This window comes from Botryllus schlosseri, chromosome 8 (genome assembly GCF_051294905.1).
Source record: "Botryllus schlosseri isolate E-star chromosome 8, Bs_hap1, whole genome shotgun sequence".
In the NCBI taxonomy this organism is placed as follows: Eukaryota; Metazoa; Chordata; class Ascidiacea; order Stolidobranchia; family Styelidae; genus Botryllus; species Botryllus schlosseri.
In genome coordinates this window covers 1,914,656-1,935,394 of record NC_137243.1, presented here as the reverse complement: position 1 = coordinate 1,935,394, position 20,739 = coordinate 1,914,656, and the positions used below count along the sequence as shown (strand labels likewise).

At 39.2% G+C, this 20,739-nt stretch overlaps 1 protein-coding gene across 5 annotated transcripts in view; it reads right to left on the bottom strand.

Moving 5' to 3' along the window:
• Window positions 1-20,390, bottom strand: part of LOC145444400 (potassium voltage-gated channel subfamily A member 1-like) — a 35,592-nt gene extending 15,202 nt beyond the window's left edge. Inside the window, exons 1-2 of one of the 5 annotated variants that reach the window (XM_080322384.1) lie at window positions 2,225-3,224; window positions 2,043-2,169 (exon numbers count right to left, since the gene is read on the bottom strand). In XM_080322384.1, coding sequence (XP_080178510.1) covers window positions 2,043-2,143 — 101 coding nt within the window. In that variant the 5' untranslated portion in view covers window positions 2,144-2,169; window positions 2,225-3,224. Of the gene's footprint in view, window positions 1-2,042; window positions 3,225-6,525; window positions 7,511-9,089; window positions 9,207-20,082 lie in introns of those variants that run through there. The other 4 variants (XM_080322386.1, XM_080322387.1, XM_080322385.1 and 1 more) reach the window with 4 other exon arrangements.
• Between the last annotated feature and the right edge of the window lie 349 nt (window positions 20,391-20,739).

Sequence of the window (20,739 nt, the reverse complement as noted above, 5' to 3'; positions counted from 1 at the left end):
TACACAAACACCAGCATGTTGTTAGACGAAAGTCCAATATCGTGGTAGCTTATACTATCCGAGCTAATGAAATGCCTGTCTTGAACGCCGAGTCTCGAGTCAAATAACAAGCGACAAATGAGTGCATGTCGATTCAATACACAAATTGCCTCGAGTCGTGTCGTTTTCCGTATATTAAAAAATGACTATATAGTCAAGTCGAGTCAACTAAATATCGCGACTCGAGTCGAGTCATGTCTTGTGTCATTACAGGCCCAGAATTAGCATACATATGAGGGTTAATTTCAGGATTAACGTTTGGGTTAGGGTTGGTCATGGATTATAGAGTCACATCTTCAAGTTACGCATGCTAAAGTGTCAAATGCTCAACTGTCGTTCTTTCATTGTGTGGCATGGTCAAATTGCAACCTATTTCAATACGGTGGGTTTCTATCAATGTACAGTACAGCTCTATTTGCAATGTATAAGCATCACGCTATAAGCCTGATCACCAAAGCTTCAGACCCGATATTTTAGGCGAACATGTGACTGAAAATTCATACAAAGACTGCAAAGATTATACGTTATCCTGTCAGAAAATCGGAATATTTTTGGTGTCGGTAAATATATTTGTTATTATATCATACATCTTATTCATTTCGGAACACCACCAATTCTCAGAGAGAGGTGGATATTTCATATAGCATATCGGCAAATAGTCTACGACAGGACAGAAGTTATCATTACTCCAGCATCCGTTAACATCTCTGTCTTCATTCTGCGTACCATAATATTGACCATATCATTTGATTATTATCTTGAAAATAACATCGCGCAGTAGCGCAGTAGAACAGTATATCGTATGTCGTCCATGGTCACTGTCTCTTCTCATATTTAATTTTTATGCAGGTGGACGACTCAATATAGAGAATTTAGAGAGAGATAGCTTTAAAACGATAATCCCCGTCCTATCATAGCCAAGTGCGCGTTGGCGTAGTAAGAACGAGGATGCATTAACATAATATTGTTGATGTCGAAAGCCTCAGCGGTTTCAACCACATCACGGCGCAAATCAATAATTACATTTGGATCGGATTCGTCTCATTTTATGTTTCTCACTCACTGTTTGCGCTGTTTAAAACCGGTCCTGCGCCGTTGTTACTTATGCTAAAATACATATGCGAGATATTTCGAGTCTTCGCAATGAATTATGGATTAGCTGTGGCAGTGAGGTAGCACCGGGAAATACATATTGATACTCACGTCTGTCCATTCGCAAGCGCACTTATACTCTACGTGTGCAATGTAAATTGTACAATACATGCATGTTTGACATACGTAATCGACAGCGAAAGCAAATGCGAAGTTTAAATTTTTCCCCTACGAAGCAAAAACAATCTAGTAACAATCTGCTGGAACGTTCATCTGTAAATATTTTGCGTCCGCACACGAAATTCATATTTCACTTATCCCATTTCATCAGAACAATACGAATACCATAACTTGATGTGTTGAAATAAGTTGGTGTTGGTATTCTCGGTAAAAAATAGTCTGCGATGATTGAACAATGAACATTACCGTGCTACGTGCAAGTAACATTATTTTCATATATATTTGTAAAATGAGGATTTAGATCCATTCATATGATACATTCATCTTACTACGATAAGCTCTGAAGAATTAATGCGACATAGGATTAAGTACGATGCTTATGTGGTTGTAACCTACATTGTACAATCAGGCACGCGATCAATTTTATTACTTTGCCTCTCCAACAGAACCATGTATGTATTGGTATGGATTTGGGATATGAGAAACATTAAATTAAATGGTGGATCGGATGAGCAAAGCCAAAAAAGCGGAAGTATATAAATACGGGAAGAGGAGGGAGTAGGGAATTGTAAAAGCACCATTTATGACTAATTAAAACTCAACGTTTAACAGCTTACATAACGTTTAGTGGACACGCCCGTTTTTCGGGAGTTAGTAACACGAAATGAATATCATGAACTAATGTGAAATTAGTTGGAATATCATGTGATGCCACGACATGGTAGCTATACCTTCTTTTTGTCAGCTGTTCAGCATAGAGCTGCTGTTTCAATGAAGGGCTCCCCCGCACCTCTTCGCATCGTGAAGCAACGACACAGTTGCCGATGGACATCCTGCCTCGAGCATCGAGTCGAAACTCTGTCGAATTGCTATCTTAATCAATCCTTCCGATTTTCCATAAGGGATTACTTACATTCAATGAATAAGACTGCACAGATTCTGACGACAGTAAAAACAAACTACATATTCGAAGGAGATAATCTCTCAAACACTCGAGCCTCGAACTGCATTACCGGCGCGCCCAAAATTCCTCTATCTCAAGTTTGACCGTTACGATCTCTACCCTTGCAGTGGGGATGTGCGCGCGCTCTGTAAGCGGACTAATTTGATAATGGCGCTCCTGATTTTTGAGTGGCAGAGATTAATGCGCGACAGAGTGTATGGATTACCAATCAGTAAAAGATGCTTTGTTTTCTGCAACCTGCAGAGTGTAGCAATCAAGTACCATGGCGCTATATAACAATTACCGCGGGGGTTGTTATACGACATTGTGATAGGTTTGATTTTATGAACTTTAATGCCAAGTATTATATGTTGGCATTGGTCGGAATATAATATGTTACTACTAAAACTGGCCGTCCCATATTGATAATTTCGAGAGCGAAGTTACAGGATTCTACAGCAGTAATGGTTTCATGGTGAGATAATGTATCTTAAAAACTGTAAGTAGCGACAATAATACATTCGTATCGTCGCAATGGAATCAAATTAGCTTATACCCATTTTCCAAATTTTGAGATCCATTTTTCAAATTTATAGAAAATCAAGATTTTGTTAAATTTTCCTCTGTAGCGCCATATCTTGATCGTGTTTGTGTTCATCACATTGTTTCAAAGTTAATCATGCCCAAGATACGGCCGAACGTAAATGAAACCCTCACATAAATTTAATCTAACCAACTTGGGTAAATGGAGATAAGTTACTTTGATTCCACAGCGATAGTACAATGTCTACTTCTCTACTCAGCGTCTCCTACTGCGCATAAGCAACTCTAATGCCAATATAATCTATAATCTGAGACAGATACACGATGTGGTGTTAGCTTACATATTCGGGACACCTGGAATCACCGTGTGTTTGCTTACAGGAATATTACTGGTAACAATCGTTTGCCAATATCTCAGTAATTGACCTTTACGATATCTGGAAACACTTATTATTATTGTTGTTTTGACAACCCTCTTATTTAGCTCATCAGTACAGCCGGTCAGACCCTGCGCCGAAACTGTCACTACACCCTCGTCTCGTTCATGATTACCCTGAAGCCCAGACAGCAGTAACATTCAGAAATTGAAGGCAAAACACAATCTTGATAAAATCGATGTCAACGGTGTAGCAACTTAACTTTCCCAAGCAGTCTATAGAAGAGCAATAAAACTGAACACTCCAGTATTGAATTATTTGTCATGTAAGCTTCTTGAAATCAATGGGCATGATCTATCGTAATCATATTATCTCAATGGCTTTCTGTTGGTAACATAGATATTGCTTTAAAGATCCCTCCCGGTAGACCGTATCTCAGAGTATGCACGCAAACCGTTTAAGCGAAGCTAGTTACGCGGATGCATCGTTCGATATAACATGCATGGTTCGCCACAAAGAGCGCAACGCAAGTGGCCTTGACTAATAAATTTTTCATTTCCTGTGAAATATGGACTTATATAAAAATAAATACGTCGGGGCAATCGAAAGCATATATTTTTTCCGCGAATAAATCGTGTTTTAGTTCATCCCCTGCAATGTCTTATGTAGATGCTGCAAGATATCATCTATTCGCACTGTTGGGTTCTAATACCGGTATTCTCCAATAGGTTGCAGCTTCACGTAGAATTCTTTATGAGGTGTAGGTTACCAATAACCTAGGGTTACCACATTTCGGAACCGGGAAAAGAGGATACTTTTTCAAAATTTTCAGATTTAGAATAGCAGAGTCAAATTCGGAAAGAATGGTAAATTTTGCGGCTCAGCTCCGGAAATAAGTTTTTTTTCTTTAATATTTTAAGTCGCTTGACTAATAAAAAAGATCTTCACTTTCGTTGGAACCACGAATTTCCTATTTAGCGTCATTCATGCCCATTTCTTAGCTCTAAAAGCTGTAATGGAGGATGAATTTTCCAAAAGGAGGATATTTTCAAAAACCTGAAAAAGGAGGACAAATTCTCCTAAAGGAGGACGTATTGTAACCCTACAATAACCAAAAGACTAAAAACAGTTATGCACGAGAAAAATAGCCAACATTTCTCTCCCTTGCCCCGACCATTTTGGATTTATACACTGTGATTTCATATCCTTCGTATACGTGAGAGGTGTAATAATAACTGGTTGTCAAATTTGAATTCCATCTCTGCAAATTATCATTCTAGTCACGCCCATAAATATATAGCATTGTTGTTATTCCAAATCACGAAAGATTTACACGTATCTCGTATGGTATAACTAAATGCTGTACGGTCAAGTTCATATCAGGTGTTGATATCATTTTAACACTGTTGTTGATGTACAGTACATTTGTGCGTGTACCACCCCTGATATATGAGTCAGAATGCACGTAGGATTTACGACCGCGACATAATTCTGAGTTAGGTTCTGTCTTCGCTAGGAGTGCGCAGTATTCTATAGTGATGTACAAGATGTTTAATGCGGTAGAATTTTTCTTTTGTCAGTAGGCGAAAAGTTGGGGTTCGCAGAACGCTTCAAGATTGGCGCAAGGGTTCGTCAGGTTAGTAAAGGTTACATAGGCTACCGCTGGCCTCAAATTATTGGTCGTCTTTTTACATGGATTGGGGTGATAGCCGGTCTGTAGTTACGATGTCGGAAACGTATCACAAAAGATACACTAAGAATTGAGGTTAGTTTAATCGAAAGAATCACCAACAACACGATCTAATTTTGAGATCGCTCATATTATTACTTTGTTCAATGGGAGTTTATCAACACAAAAAATACAATTGGTCGCACTTGGTCGGTAAGCATCGCGAAATTGACCACGCCATGCTCAAGAATTATCCGTTCGGTTATGACTTGTGTGTTGTGTTGCATTTAAACAAGTTTGTCGCCATCTAGCGACTAGAAATTTATTTCGACAACATCGGACTCACGCTGAGCAGAAATCGAGGAATATATCTCCTGATTTGAATCATTTGGCGCGGCATACCGTGCAGTTAAAGGCACTGCACTATCAAATGTATATTCTACTCGAAATGCAGTATGTTATTTATACAATACAAGAAAGTTATTTTGAGAATATGTGCACTTTCATCGCTGTTATTACACCCTGTCCAAAATCAATTCGTTATGTGGCACTGCAAAGTGATAATAATTTAAAGAGACTATTGGAGGTACAGAACTGTAATATATGCAATTGAACATATTATTCAAATGTTAATGCAATACTCGCTCAAAAATTTAGGAATGGACATATTAATCATTTATCATGGTGACTTTTTCAAGTTGAATCATCTTCCACAACAGAACAAACGCTATTTGTGACGCGAACGTTCGGTTTTAGTCCGTGTTTGGTAGATTCGAACCTCGATATTTCGGAGTTTGGCGTTCGAAAAAGGAGCCTCAGTTGGTTCTACACTGTTAACCTTGCTGTTAAATAATAATTTTCCAGAAATTCAATCCGTGATCAGATTCCCATCCAACCTCTCTTTTCTATCACTCGCTACATTATATAGTGCAGAGGTTCCTAAACCGGGGTCCAATATCCCCTCCTGGGTCCGTGAACTAGCTCTATGGAGTCGGGGAAATGGCAGTGTTGAACTAAATTGCAAAAATTACAAAACCAGATTATTATCCTTCGGAAATGAATCCGTGAGTGGGACTATTTTAGTCATCGACTTGTCAAATTCTGGTGTACGCGCAACCGCCCACAAAAAAGTTTGAAAACCCCGTTATAGTAGAAGCATTAAGAAAGAACATGGAGCAGAAAACTAAGATGGAAATTGTATCTTCAGCGTTATCTATTCCGAAAACTCAGAATGAAACAGGACTCTATATTCTGGTTGTGAACAACAAAATGGATTGCTTTCATGAGAGCTTTAACCTCCTATATGAACAATGGACATATAAGTGCCCTGTGTGGAATCGGCCTGTCGTGAGATTGTGAGATTACGAGACAACATTCCCGCTCAGTAATAGAGCTTGAATGTCGCAATGAATCTGTGATGTAATTGCGTCTTCGAAAACTATTCTGTTGGTATATTTATTCCTCACAGAAACTTGGGCTTTGGTAGAAGCATTGTGACATCACGCGACGTCACAGGCTCGTGTTCACTGTTCACGTTCGTGGTAATAGCCAACTTTCTATGAAAGATAGCGATCACACAAAGCAGAACCTTTCAGGTGTTCGAACCATCCCTAATAAACACAAATCCTTGTACCATGTACGCTTTGCTAATCCTACCATACAGCAATAGCGGCGAAAATCACCTTTCACGTAAGTCACCTTCTGTGCGCGATCGGAAAATCTGTCCCGAGACTCCAAAATCCAATCCTGCCAATGTCGCTTCCATTCTGAGTGCATCATCCGGACTAACAGACTGTCCTATGCTTATTACGTTAGAATATGTATATGCAACACATGAAATATGCTATCCAGTACTATCGGTAAGACTCCCATGTATTCTGTGCATATTTGAGTAACATCATTTCATGATCAAGAGGTATTGGCTAACAAAATTAACAGCTGACGACGGTTACATTCTAAAACACCGACACATTATATATACATCATAGATTTAAGGTATCTAACTGACTTCCAATCTGTTTAAAAGAGCCTGGCAGTTCGACAACTGATAGATGTATTCGTCTAATGCGCTAACTGAATGTATCACTCGGCTGAGACGTGAGAAAAACAGCAACACTTACAAACATATTGTAAATTTAACAGAATATGGACATAGGCTACAATTATACGACGGAGCATCCGGTATTGCATAATGCATAATACAATGCCATATTTACAAATACTCAAAAGTACGTTTCTACTTGGAATTAGAGATAAAATGCAGGCACAACGATCGATGCGATTTCCGACCGGTAGAGGCGCTATTTCTCTACATTGTAAAATATATTTAAGCGCTGCAAATTTGATCACGGAGTCTGGCTGCTTTGATGGCTATTATTACAAAGAAGCTATTAACTATCAAGTTGTTATATGCTACATTTTTAGAAATCTTGTCTAGCTATTCATGTTCTAGCGATAAAGTACATATTCCATCCTTATAGCATGCGTGGGCAAATGATTTACTATGGTATGCTTACATACTTCGCTTTACGTGCTTCTGAAAAGATCTCAACACTTACAAGCTCCTGAGAACTTAGCGTACACAGAATCAATAGGCAATCAAGAGATCATAGTCCGGGTGTCTCAATCCTACACAGGCCAGAAATCCTTCACCCTAACTATGACCTATCTATACTTCATAAATAGTAATAAGTCCATCACAATCCATCATTTGTACACAGATCGTAGTTGCGCGTGAGTGTGAACGATGCGAACCGCTCTGCATTTATAAGGCTAGCGGCGTCGCGTACAATGACCCATGAGATTTTAAGAAGGGAGATATTAAACGTACTAGGGTACTAATCAATATTCAGATTTACCAATGTCTTAGCAGCACGCTATTTTGGAATCATCGAATGATGAAGTCACATAATTATAATACTGTATACGCTGCTGACGCCAATATTCGAAATTCATTTCAGTAAATTGGAAAGTAGAATGCCTATATTTGTAAACATCACAATAGTAACACACAAAGAGATGCAGTACGAACTACGAATAATATGGTGAGAGGTGCAATTCCTCGTTATGTCGAGTCTTGCGCTTCATGTATAATGCACGCATTAATATCTCCGATACGCTTCTTGTCACCTACAAAGTGTACTGTACTTTATAAAATTCGACAAGAATATGGAACGAACGGAGACATACCATCAGCTCTCCACACGCCAAGTTTTAACTCCAACTCCTATTTGAATTCATAATTAGCAGTGAATATAGCGTAGGGGGGTAACGCAGGACGCAGCAGGCTAAGTAGCATCGATGTTCGGCGGTTATTCTCGTATAGTTTATAATAGATCTCGTGTGACCTTGTAATACTGATATAGTCATAATCGGATTATAGCCGGAGAAAATGTTACTTTTCAGCGGTTTTCGTATAGTTAAATCATGGAATCGTGTTGAATATTTGTGAAATAGAGGCCGACAGAACCTCTGATAATCATATAATAACTAAAACTGCAAGCAATATAGATCTTGGATCAAAAAGACGCAGGGCAGACTGGCAATACAATTTTTCAAAAGAACTCTAAATTCGTAAGATTAAAAACCATAACGTGTATTATGCCCCTGCGTTCATGACGTGTTAAAACATTAGTGTTCTCATATTTTGGGTTCCGGTAAAGAGGACACTTATATGATATCACAAAAGTTATAATACCGGACTATAGCAAACGGGTGATTTGAAAATTTTACGGGAAATACTTTTGTGTTGACTATAAAAAAACAGGTCATTTTCCAGCCTGACTCCCGAAGGAGCCGCTGGACCGTCCAGATTCCAGATTTCGCGTCATTTATGGCGTTTTATATAGTTGTGCCTGTGCAGCGGCCTGACTGTCAATGCTGTAAAGGACGTATGGTGGCATTAAATAACATGAGTATTGTGAGTGACATCAACTCATGTATCACGCAAGTCAAAGTATATGTATACACACTCATTCGTATTGTTACCCATATTAATAGCGTATACGTTACAATGCAAACACATCAAGGAGCGATATCGCAGCTACATACATAACGAATATAATATTTACGTCACGTAAAATTCACTATGAACAATATTCAAACCCTTTACCTAAAGTCCCTGTTTGGATCTTAATCTACTGCCTTGAAATTACCTCGATTGCGACAATAAAAACGCGACAATATTCGCACAGTTTTACAGATAGTGGAAAGTCTACATATGATATTCGTCTCATATTTTGCTTACCCGGCCATCGGAAAATTAATTTAATCGCTGCGAAGACTGTCGCTGGGTACAAACACCATTTGCTAGTAATTACTGAAGCTATCCCTAAGCGGACATGAACCTAAATAACATTGAAAGAAGATGGATGTATTTGACAACTGCCGAGCGTGACAACACATTGACACTGCGTACGGATGAGGCAGCGGCGTGTCATAAAGTCATCAAATTTACTAGAAGCAATATTAGAACCTCTTTTCTGAGTCGATAGTAATTTTCAATAAACTTCATAAATCGATTTATCGTTTTAGACAAATTTTAAGAATATTTACAACTATTACCATTGATCTCGTGGGCTGTAACAGACAACAGGGCGGAATAGACCCGCTGGGTACTGTACACGCGAAGACCAGTAGATCTCGTCTCAAATATGACTTTTCACTGTATCTGGACCTACGTGAGACACATTTATCAGAAGGAAGAATAGCGTCAGTTTGGGGTCGAAATTATGGAAAGGATCTACGAATTTCTCACATCTTTCAACGGTAAGATCTAGGAGATTTACACTTGAAGATTATCTCATTTGACTAGATCAAGTTCGCATGATGCTACTTCATCACAAGGAACGCTGTAAACTTTCAATCAACAGCAGCTATTAGAAGTATCGATTTGCAACATCAACAAAACTACATCAAGTTGCAATCGTTGAAGGTTTGGATTTGAAAGTACTCAAGTAAGTGATCTTTAAAAGTAAGTTTGAACTTCTACAACGAGTTCTTCTTGCTAACAGCCCACGGGAACTTTGAAAATCGCATTTTGCATGTCTATGTTGGACAAGCAGTCAGTGGGGGGATTTATATGTACCCACTTTCGAGGAGTGATTTCGGAGCGAAAGGGTGATACAAAACTACTACTAACACTGTGATAACACGGACGTTATATCAAACGCATTCCCAATTTAGCATATCTAGACTTATTGCTGATTTAGTGGCAAACGTATTGCTGTAACCTCGATTCGCTCTGTTCACTATAATTAGCTGACTTACGTACGTACTGAGAAACGTATATCAATTCCTTAGATATATGGCCATGGTCAATATAACTTCATTTCTTCTGGAGTTGGCAACGTTCCAGTCGACATAATAGTTAATATAATTCATCTCCGATAGCAACGTATACTCCGATAGTTACGGGTATACACTTCTATTTCACTTTGAGCAACGGCCACGCTATACTTGCTTTTGCACCTGCACACCAGGTGAATGTGTGATCATGATCAGCTTATCACTGATCATGTAATCTTATTTAGGATTAATGCAGATGTAACATTATAGGTAAGCCTGATAAATGGTCCCTTCCAAAGTCTCCAATCATCAAAAATATCGACATTACCTTGAGAATTTATGGTCGAAATATTCAAAGACGATTCATGCACCACTTAAGTCTTAAGAGCATATCACCATGCACTCGGATATATTTCGAGTTTGAGGAGATATACCGTAAGCAGAACGACAGGTTCGGGCGTATGGATCAAAACCAATTTGAGAATATAATCTTCATAGACAGGTAAGGAACAGTGTCTGTCACCTTGCCAGCTCGGCTCGCGTTGACACCGTTGATGATGTGATTTGTTATGATTCAATCACGTATATTGGTCTAAGCATATGCCGTTTAAACTACATAATTTACTTTCTTTTGCGTTTTGTTTGACTCTCTACTCTCGTACTCCAGCTATATTGTATTTGCAACGACGAATGACCATGTATATGTTATAGCCTACCTTATTTTATTCATTTCGTTTCCGATTATTTTCTATATCTTGTGTTGTTTTTCAATCCAAAGTTTGGAGTGTAGCAACTTCTGTAGTGTGATGCTCTTAGCTTGGGCGAATCTGCTTTGATGACGCTGCGTCCCGCATATAGCTTGCTTATCTGTATATCATATTTCACCCAATTTCATTTTCAATGTGCATTTTATTAACTTTTACGTTTGTCGAATAGAGAGTCTGTCTCTGCGTCTATCAATGGAAGATTCGATGAGTCCACGGACGCACAATTGCAGTGCTAATAAGGTGCGTCACGAGATGATATACTGCTATAAACCGCCTCCAATATCACGATTATCACGGTCAGGCTGACGTCTCTACTCTTTACCATTCCATTACTAAGTTCAGAATGCTCTGGATAACAATTTGTTTGACGAACGACACTATAGAAGCATACAGCAAATATACCGGAAACACAATGCTACAAGAGGTGGATATAGGCTAGGCCCATCTATGCAGATTGACTGGAGCAACAACTCAGTATATTCGCCATTACAAGCACCCACCGTCCATACGCCCCGTTATTGGAAGCCTAATTATAGGATACGCGACTTTGTTGTTCTCAAAATCTCAACCTTCTATTGCACAAGGTAGCGATAACGCAATTTGTCGTACAGGCGGATGTTAATGTGGTGTTTCCAGCTTTACACAGAGTCGACTGTAATATTGGAACAGAATATTCAAGCTGCTCTGAATCAGGGCAGGGAACACTGCTATTTCAATTCGAACAAAATCGAAAGAAGATTCATTCCCGTCTTATAGTCTCTGCAGATTAAAGTACTACTGGCTCTTAAAGTCGTATACTGACTTCTATACTCATCGCCGATCAGTCCGTTGGAAGACATTTTCGTCAATAGCCAGGTCACGAAAAGCGACAAATAATTATGGAACCGTGTGAATGCTATAGTGATTGGAATCGGGGGAACGAAATAATCAAGAGTCATTTCTCTTATCAGCAGACAAATTTTACGCTCCTTGCCAACAAGAATTATAACGAGAATTGTAGTTTAGATAATATTGTTAAATATGGAAACCAGCTACTCAATTTACTGGAAATAACAGATCTGTCAAGTCGCGACCCACATCATTGTGGCAGAGTATAATGACATAGGTATATGGTCGAAAATACATCAGATACCCTTTAATGTGATGTAGAAACGACACATTACTATTTTCGGTCCCGTAAAATGCTACTATATAGTTGTCCTTTGCACATGCATACTGTTACGAAGTCAAATACGAGATTCAGAATCGAACCACTCAGGTACTCGATATCGCCCATACCCAGTCACCAGACTCAAGAGACATGCAGCTATCAAACTCTCCAACACCGCCCTAGCAATCTCGCATTTTACAATCTGTGTTTGGAACATTTCCAAGTCATATAAAAGCGACACAAAGTTAATCAACATCTCTTGGTCTCGCAAGCTATTTGTCCCGGGTTCGATTCCCACTGGCCGTCTACAAAGAATCCAGCCGTCGCTGTTAGAGAACTCGGGAGAAGCAGATATTCTCTCTCTCTCTCGCTCACTAATATCCATTACGCGTAATGGAGCAAACTAGTGTTTCTCAGTACGCGTGACATCTTCAGCAGGCCGTATCGAATACTCGACCAGCAATCCAATCAATCAGTGACTCTAATTTGGTTAATCCCAGGACGATCATTTACATTTTCGTTTCTGTACAATTCGGCAGTACGATCGCTCGGAATTAGGTCAAAGATTACGACGATGGTAATTATGGCATTAAGGACTTTTGATGCACATCATTACCTATTTATATTGACCATTACTAACCTACCTGAGATTTGACGCTGACACGTAACGCAGGGACGCAAGAAGGAGTTTACCGTGCACTCTTAGCGAAAAGGGCGTGTATGCACATCGCACACCTTAAAGGTGGCCCACGAAAACACAACCTACGTGCCTATACGTGCATATACCAGGTATTACCTTCATATATCCCGATGTGCAAACATCATTTGGATTAAAATGTTATGTTTAATTAATACCTTAGAGTACGTCCGAGGTGAATTCTCGTTTCGCGTACCACGCGTGTATATTCACAGTTCACACGGGGCCTACGATACTTAAGTATCGTAGGCCCCGGTTCACACCTGTATATAACGGGTGGTACAGGGTTGTGATTACGCACCGTTTTCCCGAAGGGTGTGGTACGTATGAACCCCACTAGTCACGGTATATATCTCCATAAGGATTAGTGTATTTGACTCATTTCCACCCGTTGCGAAGGCGTGAAAGTACAATTAGGTGCCTTAAAATGCCATTTACCCGATTTACGGTCTACGTTAGTGTGAAAAACGGCGAAATAAGCGGTGTGTCTATACGCCAATATCCAGAGGGTGAGAGTAGGGAGTTCCAATTGATATCTATTGAGAGGGTGACATTTTCATTCGTTACATAATAGTGCACGAAGAACTTTAATTTCACCGTTTCCACCGCATCGCGATTGATTCCAATTATCGAATGAATATTTCAAGACGAGAGTGGAAAGCTCTGTTCCTATTGCTGTGGCCATCGTATCTGTATTATTTATAATCTCGTTTAAGGAAACGGCGCCTATTAGATGTGGCTTTCTCTACTCGCATTGGCACTCAATTACGCACACCCCAACCCACACTATATGGTGATATATGGTTGTGACGTTGATCTTCGGTGACGGTTGATGTGACGTGATGCAAAGGACTCGGATGATTAGGTTCAAAAGCGCAGAACACGTGGTTAGATACGGCCGGTTTACTACAGAACCATTCACAGGTGGAAAATTTGAACAGTGGTTCCCAACCTTTTTCGACTCATCGCCCCCTTATCAATCTCGACACAAACTTTTCGCCCCCTATATTTACGGATCAGAAAAAAGAGGACATACAATCGGACAACGTATTCACCTAACTCTAATCTCTGGTGAATTTACTAAAAAATTCCATTTTCACGAGGTGGTAGGTGCTAGGAAAAACAGTTTACGCGTCTACTTTCCGTTAAGTTGACCTTTTCGCGTCATATGCTGAATGTGAACAGGCCGTCTTCACGTGCATTTTCTTTGCGTGTTAATTAAATATTTCTCATTGGACGTTTTAAGATTTTCGCCCCTATCCCCCCCCCCCCCAGTCGCCCCCTTTGATATTTCCGTCCTCTTGTTTCTCGAGATCGCCCACTGGGGAGCAATATCGCCCATGCTGGGAACCATGGAACCATGAATTAGAATATTTTCTGCTTTTTCTAAATCAACGTAGAATTAAAAATTATAGCTACACAGTTCTTTTCCGAATTAGATTTACTGAATTTGCTCAAACTTGAAAATTAAGTTACCAACTAGAGAGAAATATAACGAAAATCACTTTAAGTTCACATCAAGGCCGAGTTCATCCTCGTTAGCACGAGAATGGAAAATGTCTGTACACCAAGCTTGTCCTGTTTCGCACGATACAGGTCTGTGGCATTTTCGGGCAGACCAGAAATGAGATTAAAAATAAATTCCGAGCATATAGACACATTTCACTAATTGGATTAGAATTAGATTAGAGGCATTTCGCTCAGAATAATCTAGTTAGACGATTAGCATTATCTAGTTCATGGGTCACCAACACGCGGCCCGCGGGCCGCATGCGGCCCGCCAGGGGTGCTTTTGCGGCCCGCGACATGATTTCAGATTTCCGAAAATATATATCATTATTGTATTTCTAAATGATTTGATTGATTGATCTAAATAATTTAATTTTAAAATCGTCATCGTTTACTCAAAGATTTATTCCCGCGCATTCAATATCACCCTTCTGCGCTAAAAAATAGTTTTGACATTTCTAATACCGAGCTCACAAAAGACGACAGGGCAATGAAACTGATTCCACCTCTCCCTTGCACTAGCAATTGGCAAGTCATGTGCAACACAATGCAATTGTTTTCAACCGGGGTTCCGCGAAGCACTTTCAGGGGGTCCGCAAAACCTCCAAATTTGGAAATTAGTTAATAACCTAATTATTATTTTATTTTCAAATTAGGAAAACTATGAGGCAGTTTCGCTTCATTAGCCTACTGGTAAAACCTCATGACTCACATCAACAGAATGACCGTCGTAGATTAAATAGCATACTGCGCAAACTCATTTTAATTACCAAATTGCCAGTAACCTACTGATACACACATATTGATGTTTAGAGGCGTTTTGTTGAGGTTCGTGGAAGAGTTGGAATAGTATGGTCAATCCGAGTGCATCCTGTTGCAGGAAAGCGCGGCCAGATATCGGATGCGGCGCATACTACAGAATATACATCAAGCTATAATCAATACATATATTTGATAGAGTTGTATTAATGCAAAGCAGTGATTCCTTTCAACAATATGTACGCCACGTGTTAGACAACAGCAGGTTACATTGATGTAGTCAATATAGTGTCTTTTCACGTTTGCTAATAGCTAATCAGGTGCCAAGTATTAAGTTGTCGACGTTACAATTGTGCGGCCCGCGGCGTCGATCAAGTTCGGAAAGTGGCCCGCGACTCATTTTGAGTTGGCGACCCCTGAATTCTAGTTCAATGGCTCCCAGCCGCCGGTGAGCGTTCCGTGACAAGTTTCCAGTCGGTCCGCCAGATACATTCTAGTTTATATCTCATTTCCAAAGAGCAAGAATTTGGTCGCTTATCTATTAATTAAATAAATATACATTCAATTTAAAAAATTTAGAACGGTAGAACGTATTTTCGTATGGTATTTATATGAAAGCTACGGTGACTTTTACGCAAACTTCGTTATATTCCGTCATTTCGATTAAGCGATACCTGACAGCATAGTATAGCAAACATCAAGTCGCATTCATTTCAAAGGATACAGAAGTATTACACTCAAGTTAATGGTCTTCGACGGGACTTTGCGAAACTTCGCAGAAATGTCATTTAAACCACGTATAAATAGTTCGTATCAAAAAGGCAGCATTAAATGAAGTTTCCATTATTACATTTAGGTTGAATGCATTTGTCATAATTAAATATAGGTGAATTTTAGATTTTGAAGTTTACCGGTACGCGAGGTCAAGAAGGTTGAGAACCACTGCTATCTTTGCCAGACTGCATGCATGGCCCTCACTCAAGATCCAGCCTTGGTTGTTACCAGTGGTAGTAACGATGTACTTTTACTATTTTGGAGTACCTCAGAAGGCTATGCATACTCGCGCTATTTATTGAAATCACTTTGGATTTCAAAAGTTGAAATTAGTTTCGGGAAAGGTTTTTATCAGTTTTATGAATGTCGTTGTCATAGTGTGCGTGTAGTGTCGCGGTACACATTCGACACGCTATTCATCTGACACGTATACATGAAGGCGTTCGGGCAAAACCTAATGTTTTTGCAGTTTATTTTTACGATCAAGTATTGATGAAGTCATCAATCATCAATCACAATCTAAAGTGGAAAGTATATTTGTCCTACAATAGTCTGTGTCCTAAGATAACCATTAGGGCTGTTCAAAAATATCCTTTTTTCCTTAATCTTGCGGGCTACGTGATTAAATCGTTAGGTCGCCTTAAAAAACGACGCACACCAAATTTGAATTCATTCCAACCAATATTCGCGATTTTCGTAGAGTTTGAAAATTTTGAATTTGCCCAGAAACGCAAAAAAAAAATATTTCAAATTTTTTTGCCAACCCCATGAAATTGTTGTCTTCAAACACTGTGCAAAACAAATTTGACTCAATTCCAAGCCGTAGAAGTGGAGTTATTTCAGTCTTTCTTTGATAATTCTGGGATTATCCTTGATCGATAGATAATCCAAGAATTTTCATCGAAAAACGAATTTGTCCGTATTAATCGCAGTCGAACAAGTATGCTTTTTTGGAATGTAAACCGTATCTCATAAAATGACTTTGCGATAGCACAACGCAAAACTTGTTTTCATCCTGGTGACATCTATATTAAATATGCATAAATTAAATCAGTTGCAACTAATGAAGCTGACGATGTCTCTCCATTTATCACCGTCGGTGCAGAGGAGAGAAATTACGGCAAAAGCTCGCCGTAAGCGGTCATTTTATTTATTAATAGAAATGAATGAGGTAGGGGCGAATGTATAGCGCAGGATCTACCTGCCGTTATTCCCGCGAACACATAGGTTAATTAGCGACAAATCATTCCGATTGAAATGCTATGTTTGATTTATACCGTGGTGTGGGGTTGTGTTTAAAACAAAAATCAATTTAAACAAACATGTTTAAAACATGCTTTTTTTTCTGAGCCATGACGTCACGCATATTCAATTGTTACGGCATAGTGGATTTATATTAGCAATTGAGAATATAGCGTAGATATATCTCTTTTGACGAAATAGGCTTCCAACCCATGTTATATATGGACCAAAAATATCTTAACCAGGGCTACATCGTCATGCAGCATTTTTACGGCCGGCGGTCATCATCATCAGAACATTCATTCCGTGCCAATTATCAATATCTATACGTACTGTAGCTGGCTGAACCGACTATTTCGAGGGTTCCAACCATCCCATATCGTATACGTCGGCTATATATCGGGTGGTAATCGTCGTCCGTAGGCTCATATAACATGTTTTTGGAGTCTTACTGCAAATCGGAAAACTTTTCGAAAATATATGCGGTTATCGTAATAACGGGGCTATTTTGCCTACCATAGTTGTTATGACAATTGAATTTATAGAGTGATTCAAACATATCTAAATTAGAATTTCTACTTCATAAAATCAAGATTGTAAGAAAAGGTAATTAGGTCAATAAAAGCAGTCTAAAATGTCGATTCTCGTCATCTCTCGGCAATTGACTTATATGTTATGTGCGTTTCAGAATTTAATCAGCCACCTTTCACCAATAATGCAGGATTACTCGTGGTCTGAACGTAAGTTGTCAGGCCAGTGGTCCATAACCTGTACTAACCTGGCGAACCGTTACGCTAATGTGCAAGCGTGGAGCTTTATACGTTCACAAAAACTAATATCTACCATATAACACATAGGGTACATTAGGCTACTACAGTATGCTGGTACATAACCTGAACTGCGCATCAGCAACAGTGTCAAAAGAAGAAAACCATTAGAACGAGATTTTCGACAAAATTAAAAGATCACAATGAATGTTTACCGCAAATCAGTTTGACTTCAGGTATATGAGTCGTGTATATGTTTTGACAACCAGCGAACCCCAGGGGATCGCGTCAATCCTAGATGAGAACCACGGGTTTAGGCGATTCACACCAATTCAAGTGTACTGATTTATCAAAGCCGATTTTGCAACCAATATTGAGTTTTTTGTACAAATCACCGTGTCTGATTGGATCCCGTTACTGCCATGAAGAACGAATTGATTTATCCGTCGCGGCGATTGAAATATACCCAGAATACATCATTTATTAATTATTTATAGTAACTCGTGTGTTCTGACTGACACCATCTCGTATTTAAAAATAACAGTTCTGTTCTATAATCCAATTACAATGAAGGAAAAACAATTTAATGCCGGCCGCAGTCTTCAGTTTTCGGCAGGCACGGCTTATCGCGTAAACTTCAGACAAATGCAAATACAGACCGCAAACCCGCGGAGGCGACTCACACACAGCAAAAGCATAATGAGAAATCCAATTATATGTAGTTGCTATTGAAATGCGGTGGTAGAATTAGATCCGACTTGATAATATCAACTAAATTCTGTTCGCGCAAATCTGTCATCTCGTCATTTTTTTGCTACTATCAATTGATCGTTGATTTTAATTAAAATTCATAACAACCATATCCTGAGGGGTATAGTGGTTCACAACCTTCCTTGGTGTGGGGCCGAATTTCAAACTCCTCGGTACGTTTGGGGCAGTATAAAAACACTCAAGTCAGTTTATCGAAATTGCAGAATTTATAGACGCAGATTGGCGAACGCGACGCGATTGAAACAAACTGCGGATGTCTATCTGCATTACAACATAAGATATATGTGGTTATATGATAACTCTTTGCGTATTCATATCCACGTGTCTGCGGGAAGAATATACGCTGAGTAATATTGGGCTCATTGCGATATAGGCTTGTCTATTAGCCGTTATTTTGATGTTATTGTCTGAACAGTTGAACACATTCTTTTCCGAAAACACAATCTGTAAATCTCTATGTGACAAGTAGAGCTCAAGATATGTCTCGTTATGTGACCGTGTTCGTCCATGCGTTTGACGCTAGTACGTTATAATCTGCAGAAATTCTCTTCTCGATTTTCAGAAGCGGCTTAGACATAACTAATGTTCGTGATATTATTATTGATATTCGGAAATCGATATAGAACTAATCATAGAAACAAACTACCGCTGTTTGTGGCTGTCTAATAGATTTTGGTGGGATTTCAGGCGTCAATGAGAGCCACAAAAAGGCTATAACTTGGGTCCGCGATTAGGAATGACGGAATTGAAGATGCGGATGTGCGGATAATGCGGATGCGGATGTGGCCAGAGTAGTTAACTTTAAGGTCGTAACCATCATTACTATCCGATACCCAACCAACACTGTACACATGCGTATAGTTCAGCAGTATCATCATTGATGCTGTCTGTTCGTTCTATATTTCGGATGGATGAAAATAAAGACGGTTCCTCTCTCCCCCTTCTCTCTCTCTCACACTCACTCTCCATCTTATAACTCCGGCAAAAGTCCGGCAATAAAAGAAAGTATGTGTACCACGATGTCAGTGCGATCTGGCTGAAGACACATTTGATGATCATTAGTGATAATTGCGATAACGTAATTACGTCTCTCGTTCAACCCCGAATTTCTTTACGACAGTATAGTGACAGACCGTTTGCGTGCATACGCCGTGGATCATAGTTGGAAAACTGGAATATTTTCACCTTTTTCCAAATTAGATCGGAAATACAACTATAGCTACACATTGTTTTCCTAATTATATTAAAATCAAAGTTACCGAATGCGCAAAAACCTGAGAATTGACTTCAATTCAGAATTTAAAAGACATACTACAAAAATTGACAGCTAGAAATATATAATTGTCCACGTCTGCCGTAAATGGTGTGTTTACATTGAAACTATCGTCAAAATCAGGCAATATCATGCATGTACGTACATTGTACATGTACACCGTAGAGTAACTAGTACACATACCCTCGAATGGATACTATATGACAAGGTATCGAATAATATTTAGTGCGGAATCATTACTCACCAAGTTGTCGGAGTCGTAGTGCAAAAATTCATGCTCGCTGATGGAGTGATATAGTCCGATATCGCAGTTGGCAACCCCCTCAAACGCAATTCGATGACTGACAATATAATTTCCACTTATCAGATATAGCTCAAGAGGAAAATAGACCACGTACTATATAAAGAGACTTGATAGCCAATTTTCAAACTGGCTACGTCATTAAAAGCATTATCGTATCGAGTACGTTGTATGCGTAGCAGCGAGGGGAAGCGCAATTATCCGTTATTGCATTCGACTCGTTCGAACTGCCGATGTATGGACGCCAGCTGAATGTGATTGATGGAAATAGCTTCTCAAAAGCTTGAGATGATAATGCTCCCACAAGAAACAAATACGAATCAATATTGCAATACTGCATCTATGAGTAAGCGTATTAAATTTGTTGGAATAGACAGCATCTCAGAGGTGAAGGTGTACCAAATCGTGAGTTTCCGTGCCAGCACACAACATACAATTTGTTACAAATGCGCACTAAAACGCAACACATTCAACAGTATATCTATTCAATACATCAATGGATTAAACATAACGAATTTAATATTGACGTGGACGCAACTAACATTTCATTGAAAAAAGGTAGAATTTCGAATTTTCACTTGTACAACGAATATAAAGAGA